This window comes from Gadus morhua, chromosome 18 (assembly GCF_902167405.1).
Source record: "Gadus morhua chromosome 18, gadMor3.0, whole genome shotgun sequence".
Classification (NCBI taxonomy): Eukaryota; Metazoa; Chordata; class Actinopteri; order Gadiformes; family Gadidae; genus Gadus; species Gadus morhua.
Genome location: NC_044065.1, coordinates 10,357,485 through 10,378,301, shown reverse-complemented (window position 1 = coordinate 10,378,301; position 20,817 = coordinate 10,357,485). Strand labels below are relative to the sequence as shown.

Genomic DNA, 20,817 nt, shown 5'->3' with positions numbered 1-20,817 from the left:
TGGAGTACAGTTCAGTATAGCCCATAGAGTTATCTTCAAGAACACAACAGCAGCCAAAACGCAGGTCCTCTTGAAGACGGAGCTAGTATTGAGAGCTGAATATGACCGAGATGTAGATTCCCAGATGACTCTGATCATGGTTTACATCTTGTGTTATCATGGGTTAGAGGGAAGATGATTATTAAAAAGTGTGTTTATTTGAAAATGGATATTTGAGGAGGAGAAGAGAAAAGCAGAGAGCCAGTTTGTCCTTTGGGCATGCTCTGTGGTGGATGTTATATTGAATTGAGCCCATGGCACCTTTTTAAAAAGGAGAACTAAACAGCAATGTTTTCCCACATTTTTTTAAATCCCACGACACAAGCACGAAAAACTCAATAAATTGTACCCTCAAATCTGCCTGGACCCTTTTGACCTGCACAATGTATTATACACTTTCAATATAGCGCTATAGTGAATGATACACACTATATTCCTCATATATATATATATATATACTCAAGCAATATATACTAGGACTAAGCTCCTTTAATTTTAATTTAAAATTGCTGTGAATTGTTGCCAATTCTAGAAATGGTCAGAAACCATTGGATTTAAGTTCTACCCTAAAGTGAAACTCTTTCTTCTCCACAACGATACCAGCATTCAGTCATACAGTCATATTATCATTCACCCTGGCGTGAGATAACAAGTATGTGTAATGGGAAAGCACTTGGAATCCCTTCCGCTGCTTATCGGCTGAATTCAGTGATGAAAGCCTGTGGTAATCACATGAGATCCCCACTTCAGGGTGCTCGCCACACGCCAACACACGCCTGCTTCCTGTGATGGTTTATATAGACAGAGAACGGATGGGAGTTGCTTTTTCGCCCAGCACCTGTCCTCCTCTTGGACTGATTGACATGACCTTGCCAAGACTTCAATCCCGACGAAAGGGGTTGAGAAGCATGCCAGGAAATGAAAGGTTTTGTCCGCTTATCAAAGATGAACCCCGCTTGCTCCGAGTCCTTGAGTCGAGGAGTTGCTATTGAACGGTGTGCGTCTGGTGTGTCCTGGGTCGTCAAGGTATCCGATGGATCAGAAGGGGCTGTCAGTCTCTCTGAGAGGTTATGGGTGAGGAACGGGCAGTCTGGGAGGTCAGTTCTGTATCCGGTGCACACCCGCTCTACTAGCCCTGTCAAGAACAACTAATTGACGGCGACCCAGCGGTCAAAGGCCCTCGTAGCTTGATTTATGTTTTACACTTAAAATTGCTGTTGCAGTTTTTCATTAATCAAGCCTCACAAAGTCAGGAAGATTTAACGAGGGGCGCAAAGATTCATTTGCTCAATAAATCTATCCATCCATCCATCCACCTATCCATCTAGGACTATTCATCAATCCATCTAGGACTATTAATCAATCCATCTATTAATCATTTAATCAATTTATTTATGGATTGATTGATTTATGGTTTGGTCGATCAACCGATACAATACCGAACGCTTATAGCTTTCATACTTGAATATAATGTGTTAATTGTGTTTTTCAACTTCTTGTTGTGCTCTCTTGTTCCATGTGTGCTCGTGAATCTGTAAAGCGACCTTGAGTGTGAGAAAGGCGCTATATTAAATAAACATATTATTATTATTATATATCCAAAAATTCTGGCAGCCAACAAAGCTATATTAAAAAGCAGACGTGAGGCGATTAAGATGCTCGAAGGAAAACTCCAAGGAAAGCTCAACCACCTAACCCCCCCACCTGAGAGACAACGGCATCTCTCGGTCACAGAGGATCGTGACTGCACTGCGAAGAAGCCTTGAGCAGAAGACACATCCTCCTCTCTCTGACCGGGAAGTTGTCGTAATAGGCCTTACGGTTGCGCCGCTGGCTAGCCCTCCTCTGGTGGGTGCCTCTGCTCCTGATTGCCCTTGCCAATCTCTCAGAGTTCTGTTCTGCACATTCAGGAGGAAAACCCAAAACTAATAAAGTCTGCATCTGCCACATCAACGCTTTTGACAGCGGTGTCAAGAGCTGCTTTGGCCAGGGAGCTGGAGCAGCATCGAACAGAATACCGTACTGGTAACCTTAAACCCGAATCACTTTGAGCATAGCCCGTTGTTTTTTGGTGTTATGTTTTTATACGAGGATTGGATAGCCTACCAATGAGTCAGCCAGAAGGACGGCCAAAACACATTCAGGACAAGATTGGATCAAAAACTTTTGTAATTGACAGTTTTAGCATGAAGTGCTTGCCCTAACACATGTTCAATTTGGTAATTTTCATTTTCTTAAAGAATATATCAACACAGTGTGTTAGTTTGTTTCTCCTCTCCACTATGCATGCTTAGCTTACCACTATTATCTTTACAGCTACACGCCCTATTTGTCTCTCTCTCTTTCTGTCTCCCTCAGTATCCCTCCCTTTCTTTCTCTTTCTCACCCTGTCTCTCCCTCCCTCACTTTCTCTCTCCATCTCTATCACCCTCTGTCTCTCCCTGATTATCTCTCCCTCTGTCTCTCCCTCATTCACTCTCCCTCTTTATCTCCTTCACTATCTCTCTCTCTCTCTCTCTCTCTCTCTCTTCCTCCCTCTGTCTCTGTCTCTTCCTCCCTCTGTCTCTCTCTCTACCTCACTACCCCCCCCCCCCCCCCCCCCCTTTCTCCCTCCCCTGTCTCTCCCTCACTAGCTCTCATTCGCATTCAAGCGACAGCCCGAGCAGTGGACAGCACGTCGAGGTGGAACCTATTCGAGCAGCGTGAACGCGTCGTATCTTGGAGCCTTGAACGCAGGACTCAAAACACACACAAACACAGGACTCACCACACACAGTACCGTGTGCTCGACCGCCGACAGACGCGATGGCTGTCTTGAGGAAGACGTTCTCTTGCTCGCTGGTGCCGATGCTTTTACTGGCAGGTCTGTCGACGCAGGTAGACATTAAAAGTGGCAAAGAAGAAGGAGAGAAAGCGGGAAATTTCATGGAAGACGAGCAATGGCTGTCAACCATCTCTCAGTACAGCCGTAAGATCAAACACTGGAACCGCTTCAGAGACGTGAGTGACTTAGAATCTGATTTATTGTACAAAGCGACTGCGGCGTATTATTATTATAGGCCACATTTTCAATGTTTATCTTGCAATTAATTAAGCACACGTTGGTAGGCTGCTATTAATGAGCGCCACATATTGTTTATAAAGCGATGACAATGTTTGGCCATTTTCGCACATTCATTCAACTGTCTGGAATCCACGTTCACTCGTAGAAACATTTCACACTCAAATCAGCAAAATTATAAGTCAGGGATACGCAACGTTCTTGTTTTCTATCATAAGATAAGTATAGTGTGTGTGTGTGTGTGTGTGTGTGTGTGTGTGTGTGTGTGTGTGTGTGTGTGTGTGTGTGTGTGTGTGTGTGTGTGTGTGTGTGTGTGTGTGTGTGTGTGTGTGTGTGCGCGTGTGTGCGTGAGTGAGTGTGTATGGTGGGGACGACGACGACGACAGTGTTAGTGCGTGCGCGTGAGACTTCGTGCGCATGTATTAATTATGAAAGGTTACTAATAAATAAAATGTTTTTACAAGACGTTTGTGACTGTGCATGATGTCGCTTTTACAACTGCTATACTATTTAATTTATGTAAAAAAAAAATGAAACATACGAGTGTAACAGGATCCGATCTGTATCAATTAAGTCCTCCTCACAGTGATGAGACAGCCGCTCAGAACACAGACGGAATGTTGTAGTTGAACTCAACCAGATCTTTGGAAATGTCGATTGGTTGATATTTGTTTGTATCCAAAAATCCCAACAGCCTATTCAAGCCCCGTGACGCTCACTTTTACACCCTGGAAGACAGAGACACTCACTCCCCAATACCAATTCACAGATTTTCCGCCCCTCAACCCCCGTTACTAGGGTTGTCTCCTTGGAAACCGAGCCCCCTTCCTCCCATCCCAGGTGTTGACTCTCATCGTATCAACAAAGTGCGTGCGCGTGAGACTTTGTGCACATGTATTAATTAGGGTTACTAATAAATAAAATGCTCTTACAAGACGTTTGTGACTGTGCGTGATGTCGCCCATCACCACATTGTTATCTCGTTGGTAAGTCAGCCAGTTAATTAGTTGGATGGTTAACTTGGTTGGAGGAGCATGCAAAGCACAGATTTGCTGGGTGTGGCTGTTGCTCCCTCGGCAGGTAGAACAACAAACCACATGAGGCAGAACGCCGTGTTTACCGCTCGCTGGCCGTGGAGGAGGGGGTCGGGCTCGAGGAGGAGGGGCTGATGGTGGTGGAGGAGGATGTGGTGCTGGTGGAGGAGGAAGAGGTGTTGGAGGAGGTGGTGCTGGTTGATGAGGAGGTGGTGGTATTGGAGGTGGTGGTGGAGGAGGTGGTGCTGGTTGATGAGGAGGTGGTGGTGGATGAGGTGATGGCGGAGGTGGTGGTGGTGGTGGTGGTGGATGAGGTGATGGAGGTGGTGGATGAGGTATTGATGGTGGTGGTGATGGATAAGGTATTGGAGGTGGTGGTGGTGGTGGATGAGGTGATGGAGGTGGTGGATGAGGAGGTGATGGAGGTGGTGGATGAGGTATTGGAGGTGGTGGATGAGGTGATGGAGGAGGAGGTGATGAGACAGAGAAGGAGGAGGTCATGGAGGTAGTGGGGGTGGATGAGGAGGTGGATGAGGTGATGGAGGTGGTGGATGAGGAGGTGATGGAGGTGGTAGATGAGGTACTGGTGCTGGTGGAGTCGGGGGTAGTGGTGTGTGGCTTGGGGGGGGGGGGGGGGGGGGTTAGTTGGTTAGCAACTGGCTGCTCTCCCAGCCTCCCTGTTGACAACCGAGGGCAGACATTTGATCTCCATGCCAAGATATTTACCAGCTCCAGATATGGGTAATTAACATTGTTGGTGTGTGTGTAGCTGTTTATGGGGGAAGAGACTGGGAGGAGATCGGGGGGGGATGATGATGGTGATGAGGATGATGATGATGTACTGGTCTCATTCACTGTGGATGCACACACACACACACACACACACACACACACACACACACACACACACACACACACACACACACACACACACCAACACACACTCTCACACACACACACACACTCCCCAAGAGCCAATGAAATCGTCGGTGTACTGCTTACCGGACGACCACTCTATACTCTAATAACATGAATAACTGATAGATAAGATAATCTGGTCCATTTGTAACCACATGGTATCCCGAAGCAATCCAGGCCAGTGGCTTACCAGTGAAAACACACATCTTTGATTCAATTCCCCAAGAGGTGTGCCCGCTTGTTCTCTGTTCTCGGGGTGGTGAATTGAATTAGATGCGTGAGATGTACATTCCAGGTGTGAAGAAGGGGTGGGGGAGGGAGCACATATAGCCTACCAGCTAATGTGTTTCCCTGCTTAGCCACAAAGCACATGGAAAACACGGAAAAGGGACTCAGAGATAGGGACGGACCGGCTTTCTGTAATATGACGTGACGCCTATAGGGAGTAGCAACAGCAGTGTTTAACCAGCTGGCCGGGAGACGCTCGCGTAACACCCGTGATACGAAGCCAGTGCGTGTCAGGGTAAAATATTTACAGTTGGCTGGTGAACAGCAGATATTAAGGATTGTGCAGTGACTGTAACGTCCACAGTGAACCATTGGAACCAAAGAAACGACCTTGCTGAAAAGTGTGTGGGTGTGAGATAGATGGTAGAATGATTGGCCGGTCCTTTTCCCCTTATGCAATATTTGATTTATTCAAGTATTATAAATGAATTGACCCTTAAAAATGACACCTGGATCCATGACCTTGTGGTCCTCCGGTAGAAAGTAAAGACACTGTGAACAACCACGACTGTTACCGACCGTCACACTGTGCACATAATGAGACAATGTCCTGAGAGGAGGCTGAGAAAAACCTCAGGGCTGCTCGGAAGGTGAGACATCACAGTGTGTTCCTCACCAAGGTTACAGGTTTTCCTAGAGAAACCAATCACTGCGCACCGCTGTCATTTACCAGAGCAGTGGCGTCGTTGACTCGTTTCACACGGGAACGTGTCGACGCATCAGCTGTGAAACGAATCCATCTATGGGTGTACCACGCCCGAAAGGCAGCGGCATCATCCGGCCCAGCCAACCATGTACTTGGAAACGCTCCCCGGAAAAGATGCAAACAGGGAACAGTGGTTCCAACTGCTGTAGATAATAAGGTTGATAATGACCGTACATTGCATTCATAAAGCGCTTTTGCAGATCCACAAAGTGGTGCCTGTGTGTGCGTGCGTGTGTGTGTGTGTGTGTGCGTGCGTGTGTGCGTACGTGCGTGCGGTGACCCCTCATTCACCAAGAGTGTGATAAGAGAGGAAGAGAGTGAGAGAGGAGGAGGGAGGGAGAGAGGGAGGGATGGAGGGAGGAAAAGAGAGAGAGGGAGGAAGAGAGGGAAGGGGAGAGAGAAAGAGATGTTCATTCATTGCCAACTTTTTCTTCCTGCTTTTCCCTCCACTTCCCTGTGAACAGGGTAGAAGGAGCTCATTAATGAGCAGAGACGCGCCTCCCCACGCCAACTAGCTCGCTACCCTGGGCTGCACCTGCTGCCAGTGGCCACACTACATGTTTAATGAGAGAACCTTTCGCTGCATCCTTCCCAGGCAAATAGCGCCTCTGTTCCGTCGTCCGTTGTTTTCTGATTACGGGTGAAAATGTTTGATTTGCAATTCGCAGGATGAGATCCATTTTACAGTGCTTGTGGATAGACGGGGATGAATTATTGATGAACTGTCTCGATGTTGAGATCAACATTTCAAATGTCCTCAGCATCAAAAACAGTGGTGGAAGTCCACAGCGTCTGTGGCTGTTCAAACACAGACAGGCCCAGCGTGTGTCATGGAGCGAGATGTCAGTCCAAGAGAGGCTCATGGTTCTGAGTGTAACATCCCCCAAGCGGCTTGACAAATACTGTGGATACTCTCCTCTTGGGAAAGTGCACTGGTCACTGTGTCCCTGTTACCCAGGTGACCTCTTTAGTAATCGTATCACTTTAAGGCAAAAAGGTCCCCCCACCTGTGAGTTGGACGGAGAGAGTGGTGGTGGTGCTGCTGCTGTAGCGCAGTGAGTGACACTGAGCTCGCGAATGCAGCTCAGAGCCAAGCTGCCAGCTGTGAGACATTCTGCTTCCGCCGTTGCGTCCGTTTATTAGCTCCCACTCAGAATTTACAGCTTACATGCTTTTCTCATTCCTTTTTTTTTTATATAATACTAAATGAAAAGTGGGTTATAAATAAATTGGCTTATTCCTATTAGAGCGTCGCAAAATATTGGAAGGATAAGCATTTTAAATAGAGGCTCATACAAAAGCGACTCAGTAACTGTGATAGCCAAGGCCAAAAAAAAAGAAAGAAGGAAAAGATATATAGATACAGATATTAAATGGTGACAGTATTAAAAAAAAAGAAAAAGAGTGGTTCTTTACTTTCTGTATCTGCACATCAGCCCATTAAAGCAGCCATTTGTGGGATTCTGCACATCGTGCACTAATGAGACGGGAACGGCAGTGCAAGTAGAGCTGGTGGTAGGGGCTTGCTCCTTCCTCCTCCTCCTCCTTCCTTCTCCTTCCTCTTCCTTCCTCCTTCCCCCACGTTCTCCGCTGCCTTTTTTCTCATTCGCGGCCTTGTTCGGTAACGCCCAGATCACTCTCCCCGGAGCTGGGTGTGGAGTGAGGTGCGCTCCGCGTGCTCCATGTTCGTGCGTATGTATGTGTGTCTTGAACTCCTTCTCACACCATACAGAGGAGGATTGAAAAGGAGGTTAAAGGAGACGAAGGAAGAAGGAGGCGAAGGCTGGGAGGTGGTACTCTGCCTGGCGTCCCAGGTGGGAGTGTCAGTGACTCCAAATTGACCTGAGAGGTCTGCTCCTTCAACGGCAACGGGGATAAAAACCCAAATCTCCGCCATGTCGGAGGGCAGTTTATCTTTTTTATGCCGAAATCCGCTGGGCCGGATTCAATGGTGCGCTGCAAACAGCCTGTTAGACCTGCATGGAGATAAATGCAAGGATTTTCCTTGTCGTTTTGGTCCAGTATTCCAACCCGAGTTTATATTTCCACCCTTGATCCGCAGATAACCTGTTGTTTTCTTTTCGTGGTGGCTGAACTGACGACAGTACAATCGCACACTGTACGAACTGTATACCTCCCCGCGTCATAAAAAAGTTGTTTTTTTTTGATGCAGGATAATTGGCTAGCTGCAATGGATCGGTGACCACAAAATGCCAACCTCTTCTACGTTTTCTTTCTCTGTAGTTTATCTCCCTCACTGTGAGTTGTTGAAATGTTGAGCGGAATAATTAGCTGCACCAAGGGTTAGTCCTCTCAGGCTCCACTACTCTTCATGCATTATGTATAGCGACATCTGCCAGAGTGTTGTCTCCATACCAGTGAGTCTCATGCACAGGACTTCCATACGGGCCTCTTGAGGTTAACCCTGCCATTGTTTGGCTCGGTTTGCACTCGGTTTGGTTATGGTCCTTCTGTCTCCATCGTGAACGAGGGGATGCTTCGTTGTAGCGCCCGGGACCCGCCTTGGATCGATAATGTCCACCCTTCTAATGAACCAAACTGACCTGGATCATCAGAGTTCGTTAATGACTTTTTAACGGCAATTGATCCACCTCAGCTAGGAGGGGGAGGGGCTTGACACTAATTGATGACCTTTTTTCAACCTACCTTCTCTCTGGAGGAGAATGCATTCTTTTAATGGCGAGTATAAAGAAATGCTTGGGATATAATATCAGATAAGAAAGTATACTAGTAGAGATACTACATAACAACAACAATAATGTCCCCTGTCTGCATTTTCTGAAATTGCCTTTTCTCTTTCCAAGCACCAAAAACACAGCGCTCAAATCTTATTTCATCCACCGCTGCTCATACAATGGAGAATAGGATTGCATCGGCAGATCTCAACTTTCTATTCCATCGCAGAGAGACTTAAAGGATCTCTTGCAAACGCAAACATGCCTCTGCAAACACTTGCGGCGGGCCAGATCGTATTAGCGCAGCGGAAACGCCCCCCTTTTCTGTCAATAAAAATACTTTATGACCCATTGTTAGTGATGAGTTACACAAATCAGAGCGGATTGGGACTTCCTCGAAGCTCAAGCTAGCTAGCATGACCTGTTAGCACAACTCGTCTTGATTGAACTCCCAGCCTTTATTTTGTCGTGTCTTAGCAACAGAAGAGGTAATCAGTGCAATCACATTCACAGCTGACATTGAAACATTCTCTCCTGACGCCACAGATTATCTGTTGGTGGGAAAGAACAATGGTGCAAAATGGATTCTTTTTGATAACCCACTGGGACCTGCTCCTGCCTCAAGCAGGTTGCCCCTTTGCTTTGTACGTAGCAGACGTTCGTAGCCTTCCCTCTGTGCAGCCATGCTAGTATCTGTGGACCCATGTCATCGTAGCCTCCCAGCCTGCATGCACCTCCCTCACTTTAACCTGACAGAACAAGTGTGTTAGTGTGTGTGTGTGTGTGTGTGTGTGTGTGTGTGTGTGTGTGTGTGTGTGTGTGTGTGTGTGTGTGTGTCTGTGTCTGTGTGTGTGTGTGTGTGTGTGTGTGTGTGTGTGTGTTTCAAGGACATGCTTGGGAACAGTGTCCTTGATCATGCCTGTATCGCCCACAGGGTGTGTTTAGTGTGTGCGTCATGTGGGGACTTAAGCTGTGGAAGCGTTATGGGGGTAGGTTCTCTGCTTTAGTGTGTGTGGGTGTGGGGGCTGTGTCTGTTTGCATGTGTATGTGCGTGCACATGTGTGCTGAAACTATGTGGATTTAGAGGGAGAGGCAAGAGGAAGAGACGGTTCATTTGCAGCGAGTCCGGGACTATAATCCATCCCTGGGCATTGTAGGACTGAAGAAGAGAGCTAATGTGCTTAGCTCTTTTTTAATTCATTTTTTTTAAGCTCGGTTGAAAGCACCCAACAAAGTACCATAATGTGCTTCATGCAGTCCTGAAGGCATAAACAAGACGTCTCAATTTGGCTACGGGAGCAGCCTCTCCTTGTCTCACTAATATTCACGTGCCACTGCAGGAGATAAGCTTCCTCCGCGGCCGCAGCGGCGCACTTTTCTCCGCCTGCCAGGAGAAGACAGAGGGATTAGCTCTAATCAGTCTGTTAGCATATTTAACTTAGCCATCCCTGGGAGCCCGCTCGACATAATGAACCCCGTGTCCAGATTCTTTTCTTTTTTTTGTTATCATTATTATTATTTTAATTTGCTTCCTCACACACACGCACACCGTTGGTTCAATAGTCGTTGTTAAAAAGGAGATTGACGTTAAACCTGTCATGCCAGCGTCAATTATTCAATGACATGCCTTATTAAATGATTTAATTGAGATGTTATGCTAATGGTGCTGTGGCAGTGCTCCTCAGAAATGCTGTTTGAACACACAGGGTCAGGGAGGGAGGAGGAGGTGAAGGGAGCTGGGGTTGATGTGCTTGTTCAAGGTCACTTGGACAAGTGGAAGATGCATGATAACAACCTGACGTTGTTATACAAGCTGGTTTAGCGAGATGCTGCCCATTGGCTATACAACTCTAGCCTGGATGTGAGGATTTGTGAGAAGGTCAGATGATATCACTGCCAACTATGGTATGACCTATGGGAAATAAAATTGATGATGTTGCTGAAGATGCTGATGATGATGAAGAGATGCTGATGATCACAGACAATGTGCCTTTTCCCCCTGAGATTGACTAATATTGTTAAAATATTATAATTGTGTTTGCTGAAGAAATTAGATTCAAATCGCTCCAACTGTTATCTAAATCAATTCGTTCCAAGTTAGCTGTAGAAAAAGCCATCACTTGAGAATCAATCTGATATTTTTTATTGTGTTAAAACTTTGATGGCACAGCATCATACCATCCGAACATTAGAGTGATAACAATAAAGTTATTGGATTCAGCAAGGTTTGTTCAGATAGAGCCTATAGGCACACAACAATCTTCTGCACCAATACAAGCCCCACTCAATTCTAGAGAATCTATAGAAAGATTATTATATTTTGCTATGGATGACTTCATAAGGTTCACCTGGGTATAAACATTGATTGGACCCTTATCCATCGCCAATTCTCCCCTATTTAAGACAATAAAGAATGCCTCTTTATATATACAGTATATATCCTCAAAACTGAAACCTAAGTAACCTTTATTAAACATATCCCATATTTATGCCTCTTGGTGTCTGGTCTTTATATCTTAAATATATTCTATCTATTACACTGAATTCATTGCTCTACCTTCATCAGTTATAAGCCCAATATCCCATAGCAATATTAATATATCAGTGTGTATATATCTGATCTGCAGAATCAGCAGGAGTCCATTGCAGAGAGACAACACTGAATAAGTTACATAGCTCCCTGGGGGGGAACTCGCCTGAATCCCCCCCCTCCCTTCCCCTCTCCTCCATTCATATCTCCCTCTGCCAAACACCTCCCACTATTGTTTGGTTTTATTTTTGCAAATGCGGAAATGTCGGGGGTCACACAGCGGTGGGGGTCACACAGAATCCAACCTGCCAATCACTGTCTTGCTCCCAGGCTCGTATAGGTACACACGAAAAAGCGTCAAACGTTTCTTCCTTCATCGTCGGGCGCGTGGGCCGCCCGGGGACTGTTTGATGCCCCCCCCCCCCCCCCCCCTACTCCACACACCTGGACGCCTTACTGCGCCGCCATACTGCGACTCCCTACTGCGACCGCGACGAGCTCTTGCATGTGAAGGCGGTGGGAAGCGTTTTTGCCTAAGTGACGCAATGTTCCGAAATGAAGACTCATTAGCCGACTTCAACCAGTCTGTGGGAGAGAGGAAGATGCTTTATTATCTCCACCAGAGGAGCTCCGGTCCACGCAGCCGTGGTTTGGGCGCCCCCCAGAGCAGGCTCCTAATGCGCCGCCGAAGCCTTTCATGTGTGGTCCCTGCCGGCAGCTTTTGTGTCTGTAATCATTTACAAAGCCCTGCTCCATAGGGGCTTCTGTTTTAACGCCGCTTTCTATACAGAGAGCGCCTATAATTAGCAGAAACCCTACAGCATCCCAAGGGCCGGTAGAATTGGTTCGACCTAAAACCGTGTGAGTGCGGATGCCTCATCGTGTGGAATATGAGGCCCGCTCCAGGAGAGCGGGCCTCATATTCCGGGTGCAGGGACGGTTCTGCTGGAGGTGCTTCCTGTGCTGTGCTGCTGCATTGCAGGCAGATGTCTTACCTTGCAGAACAACATGCATCCCCTTTAGCCTGCAGCTTCGCAGGATCAATTGGATTCAGCTCGCCGTTGCTTGGCTGCATCCTAATCCCCCGATGGTCCCTGTCTCCTCTCTCCTCCCAGTGGGGAGGACACACTCTGATATTAAGGGCATGTGTCGATCCTAAGCCAATCACCATGTTTCACGGTTATTGTATGTATGTGCAATGTATACCTATTTATGTACACCATATACACAGCCTATACACACGCAGGCTGGCTATCTGTCTCAACCATCCTGTGGTACGATCTTTCTACAATGTCGTTTTTTAAGATATATATTGCCGTGGTAACGATGGCGCTGTCATGGCTGACTGAGGAAAGGAGAGGCGAGGGCAATATAAGACAGCTGCCTGCTGATCTGTGACCGGGTGCCAGGGTCCCCTGTTCCCACTCCGTTGCAGAAGAAGCAAGTGGACGGCAAAGTTATCTTCCCGGCTGCTTGCTGCTCCCTTTAAATGAAACTGTGATACGTCCCACATTCCCTGAGTGGAAGGGTATAAAACCAATCATTCTAATGCATTTATGATTGGTGGAAAACGAACTGCGGCGACTTTCAGTGAGCCGTTTCATTGCAATCTCTTGTTCCCTCTCTCTCTCTCTCTCTCATCTCTACCTCTCTCGCTCTATCTCGCTTTCTCTCCGTTTATTTTAAACGCCCTCCCTCTGTCTCTCTATCACTATTACTCTCGCTCTCTCACGCTCTCTCTCTTCTCTCTCCCTGAAAGTGTTCTCGCACAACCTTACATTACACCTCGGCTGTCTCCACCCCTGCTTTCACTCGCTGAACTGCGACAAGCCGTTATCCTCACTTTATCCTCACATCACAGCAAGAGCCGCCAAAAGACCGCATCTCCCCCTTCATCTCTGGCGTGACTACTGAGAAACACTAGTTTGTAGGTAGCGTGCAGCCGCGCAGATCTGCCTGTCACCCCCTCCCCCTCATGGTATGTCACCAGACATGGTGGTTCCACTTCCAGGTACCCACATGGAAGATCCTGGTTCATTTCCTCAACGTTAATCAAGCTGTGCTCCGGGGAGCAGGAGAAGGAGCCATTACTGGGAAAATGGATGGATATTTTACCGGCGCACCTTGGTGATGTCATAGGACATCAGGGTGTCTTCTCGCTGCTGAAAAGGGTGCTCTGGTGGTCACAGCCCTGCATCTAGATGTGTTATGTTTTTGCTTTTTTCGGCCCCAGACATGATCAGGATCAACCGTCTCTCTCAATCTATCTATCTATCTATCTATCTATCTATCTATCTATCTATCTATCTATCTATCTATCTATCTATCTATCTATCTATCTATCTATCTATCTATCTATCTATCTATCTATCTCTCTCTCTCTCTCTCTCTCTCTCTCTCTCTCTCTCTCTCTCTCTCTCTCTCTCTCTCTCTCTCTCTCTCTCTCTCTCTCTGTCTGTCTGTCTGTCTGTCTGTCTGTCTGTCTGTCTGTCTGTCTGTCTGTCTGTCTGTCTGTCTGTCTGTCTGTCTGTCTGTCTGTCTGTCTGTCTGTCTGTCTGTCTGTCTGTCTGTCTGTCTGTCTGTCTGTCTGTCTGTCTGTCTGTCTGTCTGTCTGTCTGTCTGTCTGTCTGTCTGTCTGTCTGTCTGTCTGTCTGTCTGTCCTTCCGTCTATCTGTCTATCTTTCTCTCCGTCTTTCGCTCCTATGCCGTTACAATGCATCCTGGCGCAAATGAGAGAGAGGGAGAGAGAGCGAGAAGGACTGAGAAAGTAAAGCGGCATCAAGTGCAGGGCCCTGAACGACAGCTAGAGGGACTGTATAACGTCCAGATCATCACTTTGATGCCTTTAACTTATATCCTGCTGCTTAAGCGATGTCTTGAATGTGCGCGGCGTTGTCTACAGAATATCAATAAGGGATGTAGCCGCGCGTGTGAGGCACAATTATCTGCCCTGGGAGAGAGCAATCTATTCTTGAAGGCGTCATCTCTTGAAGTGGTGAGAGCTGAGCCTCAGTGTGTGTGTGTGTGTGTGTGTGTGTGTGTGTGTGTGTGTGTGTGTGTGTGTGTGTGCGTGTGGATACATAGAAGCAGTTCAAAGTGTAGTATTTAACGTCTGTGTGGGCTGCTAGATTGCTATATTACGCTCTCGGCAAATACTTTTTCCAGGTGCATCTGATCTCGTTACTCAACAGATGCATTGAAGTGTGTGTATGTGAGTGAGAGTGTTTGCCTGTGAGTGCGTGCGTGTGTGTGTGTATTTGTGTGTGTTTGCGGCTCACCGCAGTGCATGTGTCCTTTTGAATAGCAGGCCACAGCGAACCCTGTCACATTATCTTTATAGATGAACCCCGGAGACAGCCAGAGCGGACCATGTTGTACCTGATGGATTCATGCAGCAGGGCAGGCAGATACACATCCTGTGCTGCTGTGACATTCTTATTACTTACTGTGCGTGTGTGTGTGTGCGTGTGTGTGTGTGTGTGTGTGTGTATGTGTGTGTGTGTGTGTGTATGAATCTCTCTCTGGTAAGCAGCAGGTCCGCCATGCTCCAATGCCTCTCAGAACAACAACATTCGGAGTAGACTGAATTGTCTTACCCCGCATCTATTTACATTTTGATTGCTGGGTATTTGTTATCTAGAGATTCTTGTTGTTCTATTCTCTGGATTGGCTGGTGTACGTCGTGTTATGTCTCGATTTTGTGTATTTGATGAACTGCCTCGCGGCGTGGCAATGGATAATAATAATCCAAGCCATGGCATGGATTATTTTAGCATTTTTCTATCATCGGAAAGTCGAAACAGAATATATTTTTGAATTACCAATGAAATTGAAACTGAATTGACGTTGACAAAGTGCAATACGAATAAACAAATATAGAGAAATGAACCTATTAGTGTGCACCGCAGTGGTGCAGTGCTCCATGTGTTCTGTGTGCGGTGCGGTGTGCTTCATACCACGCTACACAGCCCAGAGCCTGCCAGCCTACAAAAAAGGCATCCGCGGCCATGACATCCGCGCCAGACCTCCCCGGTGGCTCCAGGGCTGCGGAGAGACGTCAGCCTGAACGTTGGCTGGCGGCCCAGCGGTGTCAGGGCTAGGGGGGGCAGGCCGTTGGCGGTCCGCGCGGACCCCGTAACAGCATCTGGGTAGTCAAGCTCTATTAGCCTCGCTGCTCCACAGCAGCCGCGCCGCAGCCCTGTTGACAAACGGTCGGCAGAGGTGGTGTCCATGATACGGAACACATGGCCCAGGGGAGCCGCTCCTCCCCTATCATATGCCCTCCCAGCTGGCCTCGCTCGCTGCTGCCTCCTCCCGCTATGTTTCTCTCCCTTTTTGTTAATATGTCCTTCTCTCTCTCTGTCTCTCTCTCTCTGTTTCTCTCTCTCTGTCTCTCTCTCTCTGTTTCTCTCTCTCTGTCTCTCTCTCTCTGTTTCTCTCTCTCTGTCTCTCTCTCTCTGTTTCTGTCTCTCTCTCTCTCTCTCTCTCTCTCTCTCTCTCTCTCTCTCTCTCTCTCTCTCTCTCTCTCTCTCTCTCTCTCTCTCTCTCTCTCTCTCTCTCTCTCTCTCTCTCTCTCTCTCTCTCTCTCTCTCTCTCTCTGTTTATCGCTATCTCTCGCTCTTTCTCCATCTCTCGTTCTGTTTCTATCTCAGTCTGTGTCTCTATCGTTCTATGTCTTTCTCTCTGCCTCTGTCTCTCTGTTTGTCTCTGTCTCTCTATTGCCCTCCCTCTCTCTGTCCCCTGTGGTCCTGTGTGTGTGGGTGGGTGTCTGCTCAAGCGTGTGCATGTGTTGTGAGTGTGGAGTGAGTGTGCACACTCAGCTATGTGTGTGTGTGGTGTGTGTGTGTGTGTGTGTATGTGTTTGTATGTGCGTGTGTGTGTGTGTGTGTGTGTGTGTGTGTGTGTGTGTGTGTGTGTGTGTGTGTGTGTGTGTGTGTGTGTGTGTGTGTGTGCGTGAGTGTTGTTCGCAGCTTGCATCCATGTGGGACCATCCAAGTATGAGTGTGTGCATGTTTAGTTGATGGAGTGTGTTTGTGTGTGTGTTTTTGCACGTGCGTAAGAGTTTACGACTCTGTGTGTGTGTGCGTCCCCTGTGTTTGTGTTTGCCATTATGTGTGCATGCACGCATATTTGTTCGTGTGTGTGTGTGTGTGTGTGTGTGTGTGTGTGTGTGTGTGTGTGTGTGTGTATCTGTGTTTGTGTGTGCGTCCCCTTGTTTGTGTGTGCCAGTATGTGTGCATGCGCGCATGTTTGTGTGTGTGTGTGTGTGTGTGTGTGTGTGTGTGTGTGTGTGTGTGTGTGTGTGTGTGTGTGTGTAGCTTTTAACCTTGTTGAAGGGCTCCCCACCCTCCCTGCTGTCCTTGCTGACTGTCACCACGCTGTTGGGGGGAGATAAGGACTCCAGCCCCATACTGTTGTGGGGGGGGGGGGGGGTTGTCTTCACAGCACACCGAGCACAGCCACATCTCCTCTGGGTAATGGAGTCTTAAGAATGACATCGCAATAACTGTTCCACATTATTTAGCCCCCAGGCCACTTTATTATCATTTGATTCCTTCTGCATTTGTGAGCGAGTGGAATGTTGGGACGTAGTGGAGGTAGAAGCGGCGTGGAGGTCGATGCTGCACTGATTAAAGACATCCCGGTGACTCCGAGGCTGTGTTTAATAATACGGGTATACCACCTTTGATAAGATGCAGTAGTACCAGTGTCCTTTTTCTTTTAATGCATCAATAAAACAACAACAATTACTGCAGAGAAGGACCCTCAGGGATGATGGGGGGGGACTCGAACCAGCGTCCTGCTGCGGGCCTGTAGTTAATATTTACTCCAGCCGTGATACCCTTACTTAGTCCCCCGCGCTGACAGTACGTATTTAACCTGGCCGGTATATTTAACCTGCTGCTGCTGCCACACGCTTTGTCTTGTACATGAGCATGTATTTACGGGCCATGATTCACCGAAATAAAACCGCCGAGGTCTCGTAATTCTCCTGCCTAAACACAGCACCGGGGAGCGGGGACTGGATGATATAAAGGGCATGGGGACACCAGAGGGGGGGGGGGATGAGAAACACCTCCTGGAGTGAAGCCAAGCAAGCAAAACGGGCAACGGGAAAAAACTGCTCTCGGCTCCCTACCTGTTAGCTCAAGGTCGTATTTTCTTTATTTTTACGGACGCCGCATCTGTCCCGGAGATGTCAATGTCGTGTTTAGTGGACGTGACAAGAGGCTGGGAATGGGCGGGGAGGGGGGGGGGGGTCGGGACCAGGGGGGCCGCGGCTTTAAGGGAGGCTCAATCACTTCGTCTGCCCGTCGACGTCGAAGGCCTGGCGCCCCCGGCGACGCGTGTTAAGTCAAGGCCGCGGCCATATCTCACAGGGAGTATCCAACAGCGGGCTTCGATCGGTGGCGAAGGGAGGAGGAGGAGGAAGAGGAGAGGGAGCGGGAGGAGGAAGAGGGGGAGGAGGAGGGGGGCAGGAGGAGGAGGAGGAGGAGAGGGAGCGGGAGGAGGAAGAGGGGGAGGAGGAGGGGAGCGGGAGGAGGAGGAGGAGGAGGTCGAGGAGGAGAGGGAGCGGGAGGAGGAAGAGGGGGAGGAGGAGGGGAGCGGGAGGAGGAGGAGGGGGAGGAGGATGGGGAGAGGTTTGGCACGGGTCTTGTTAAACGGACATAAAGCGAGGAGCGAGCGCAGGCGTTCAGGGACCCTGGGCCAGCGCCATGATCACCGGTAAACGAGGTGGCGCGTAATCCTCCGTGAATGAGTTGTGTTGCTGTGCCGTCCCCGGAGAGCGGCGGAGAACAGTGCTTGTATTTGCAATCAGTGTGCGGTTAAGGGCCCCGCCGTTTCAGCACTGCCAGAAGTGCAATAAAACCAGATCTACTGCCCCCTCCCCCCACACACAAACACACACACACGTACACACACCACCATCACCCCACCACCCAACCATGCTGCAAATGTAAACAAATGCCTGTTCTGTAGTGTTATGTTTTTCCATGTTTTTCACAATCTTTTTCTCTCTCTTTCTCTCTCTCTCCCTCCCTCGTGCCTTTTCAATGCTGCAGGAAGTGGAGGTGAGTGACTGCTCTGTTCTTTTAGCTTTTTCTCTGTTAACGGTTGACTATCTGTATTCACCCGAGAAATGTTCCCCTGTGCAGATAGATGCTTGAGACTCTCTCTCTCTGTACTTTTCATCACTAAATAGATCTTAATAAAACAACCTCTGACTGTACTTTGATACGCACCTACGATCATGAATAATCAGAACCAAAATGAATAATTCCAAATAAGATTTTGAAATGAGATATCATCTGAACCAAACGGAATAATTCCCAATAAGATTTTGAAATAAGATACAAACTGAACAAAACAGAATAATTCCTAATAAGATATTGAAATAAGATACAAACTGAACCAAACAGAATAATTCCAAATAAGATGTTAACAGGCCTCTATCCTTGTTATTCAGAATACGCTCCAGAATTCGTTCAAATCCTGTTAGCTGGGCTGCCGAAACGTTCAAAAGCTCTTACAAAGCCTTATTCTGAATACATTCGGATGTGAGCTGTGCGACATACCAGGCAGCACTCGACTTGTGCAGAGTCCCTGGCGTGTCTTAGTGCTGTTGTAACAGCTTTTCTGTCACTGAACCCCCTCACCCGGAGACAAATGGGTCAGAATAGAGAGACCAATGGGCAGATGAATGCTTTTATTTTTATTCTGGCTCGCCTCACCAGGGACACGAGATTGAAATGATTAAAAATAAAATGGTTTGATTTAGCAAATATTCCCTCAGCAACAACGCGGTGAAACATGTTTCAGGTCTTCAGCCACTTAGCCTCTGCTACTTTCCTTTGAACATCCAACATGGAGATTGTCTTTCCAGACTAACGTTGGAAAAGGTTCTGCATGAAAAGCAACCAACACTTCCTAGGAGATGCTATCACATAAGATATAAAAGCCAGCAACTCGATTAGGATTAGTACGAGTCTCAATTTCACCGTTTTGACTATGCACTTTATCTGCTCATGTCGGTACAGTGCCTATTGTTTTGCAACCCCCTGCATGGTCTGTTGTGATACCAAGCTCAACCTTGAATAATAACGGAAACATTGACCCCCGATATTGTTTTCTCTTTGTAGGATGACTACATCAAAACCCTGGACGAGACCACTGGCTCAGACGAAAGTAAGTAACGAAAGTGCAAGCCTGCGTTTGTCTTGAAGCGTTGTACCGGTGGATTCCCACAGGGAGCAGGGTGAAGCAGAACACTGTTGCGTTGTGGGCCAGAGGCGGTGGTGTTGTTGGTGGTGGAGGTGGTGGTGGTGTTGGTGGTGGTGGTGGTGGTGGTGGTGGTGGTGGTGGTGGAGGTGGTGGTGTTGGTGGTGTTGGTGGTGGTGGTGGTGGTGGTGGTGGAGGTGGTGGTGGTGGTGGTGCGACTGGTTCTGGCTTGAGCCCGAAGTAAGATCCGTTAATGGCCGTATCCGCTCGTAGAGCCCGCTGTAATTGCCTCTGTTGCTTCGGGGGGGGGGGCATAGCTTCCACGAGGACCCCTTTCACCTCAGGGGTCTTCTAGTCCAAAATAAATAACCAAATAGCTCTCTGACACATCGCAGATACGAAGAGGCGTGGGGGCCTTGTGGAAGGCTATAGGCTTAGCAGGTTGAGGTTGAGGCTACGGCATTAGCATTCACGTGCACGCTAGACAATTAGGGAAGGCCCGGGGGGGGGGGGGGGGGGGTAGTGTGTGTTGCTGTTGAGACGTGGTGCGTGGGAGGACTTGACCCCACGGGGCCATGTGGCGTACCTACCGTACTTTCAATATGTTTATCTGCTGGTGGGTGGGTGGGGGCGGGTTGACGGCGAGAATCCCTAATGTAATCTACCACCCCTAGCCCCCCCCCCCCCCCGCGCCTCACTTGTCGCAGGAATGGGCAAAAAATAAATAAAGTTCATTTGAATAGCATTGATTTAATTCTCCATTTCAACTCCCGGTGGGACTGGTGTCCGGGGGCCGTAGTCGACGGCGACCGGCCGATGCTCATTGAGGATGCAGCGGGCAGCGCGGGGCAACTGCCCAGGATTCAACTGTCTCTCTGGGGTCTTACATTAGACTAGAGAGACGTCCAACGGGGAGAGAGAGAGAGAGAGAGAGAGAGAGAGAGAGAGAGAGAGAGAGAGAGAGAGAGAGAGAGAGAGAGAGAGAGAGAGGGGGGGGGGGGGAGGGAGGTAGAGGGGTAGAGAGAGGGGGGAGAGGGGGAGAGAGAGGGAGATGACAGTGCGTGTGCTGTGGGCTGAATCTAATAAGGCATGTGTTTTTGAGGGGTATCACAGTGGCTCATCAAGGGAGAGGAGACTTGACATGTGGCGAGGCTCAGCTCGGATACATTTAAATCCTTAGCGATAGTTGCCTAGCGCTCGCATATCGAAAGAGGGGATCAGAAAATAACCAACGAGGCTTTCAGTAGCGGCTGCGAGCGTTGCTTGTATTACAGTTCAAGCCTTGGATTCATGTTACATCACTTGTACCATGAATTATTCCATAG

The 20,817-nt window shown here is 48.2% G+C and overlaps 1 protein-coding gene across 1 annotated transcript in view; it reads left to right on the top strand.

Moving 5' to 3' along the window:
* The first annotated feature begins 2,658 nt into the window (after positions 1 to 2,658).
* LOC115531363 (testican-2) overlaps positions 2,659 to 20,817 on the top strand; it is a 30,732-nt gene continuing 12,573 nt past the window's right edge. The window contains exons 1-3 of the mRNA XM_030340580.1: positions 2,659 to 3,039; positions 18,337 to 18,345; positions 19,414 to 19,459. Coding sequence (XP_030196440.1) covers positions 2,845 to 3,039; positions 18,337 to 18,345; positions 19,414 to 19,459 — 250 coding nt within the window. The 5' untranslated portion in view covers positions 2,659 to 2,844. The remainder of the gene's footprint in view (positions 3,040 to 18,336; positions 18,346 to 19,413; positions 19,460 to 20,817) is intronic.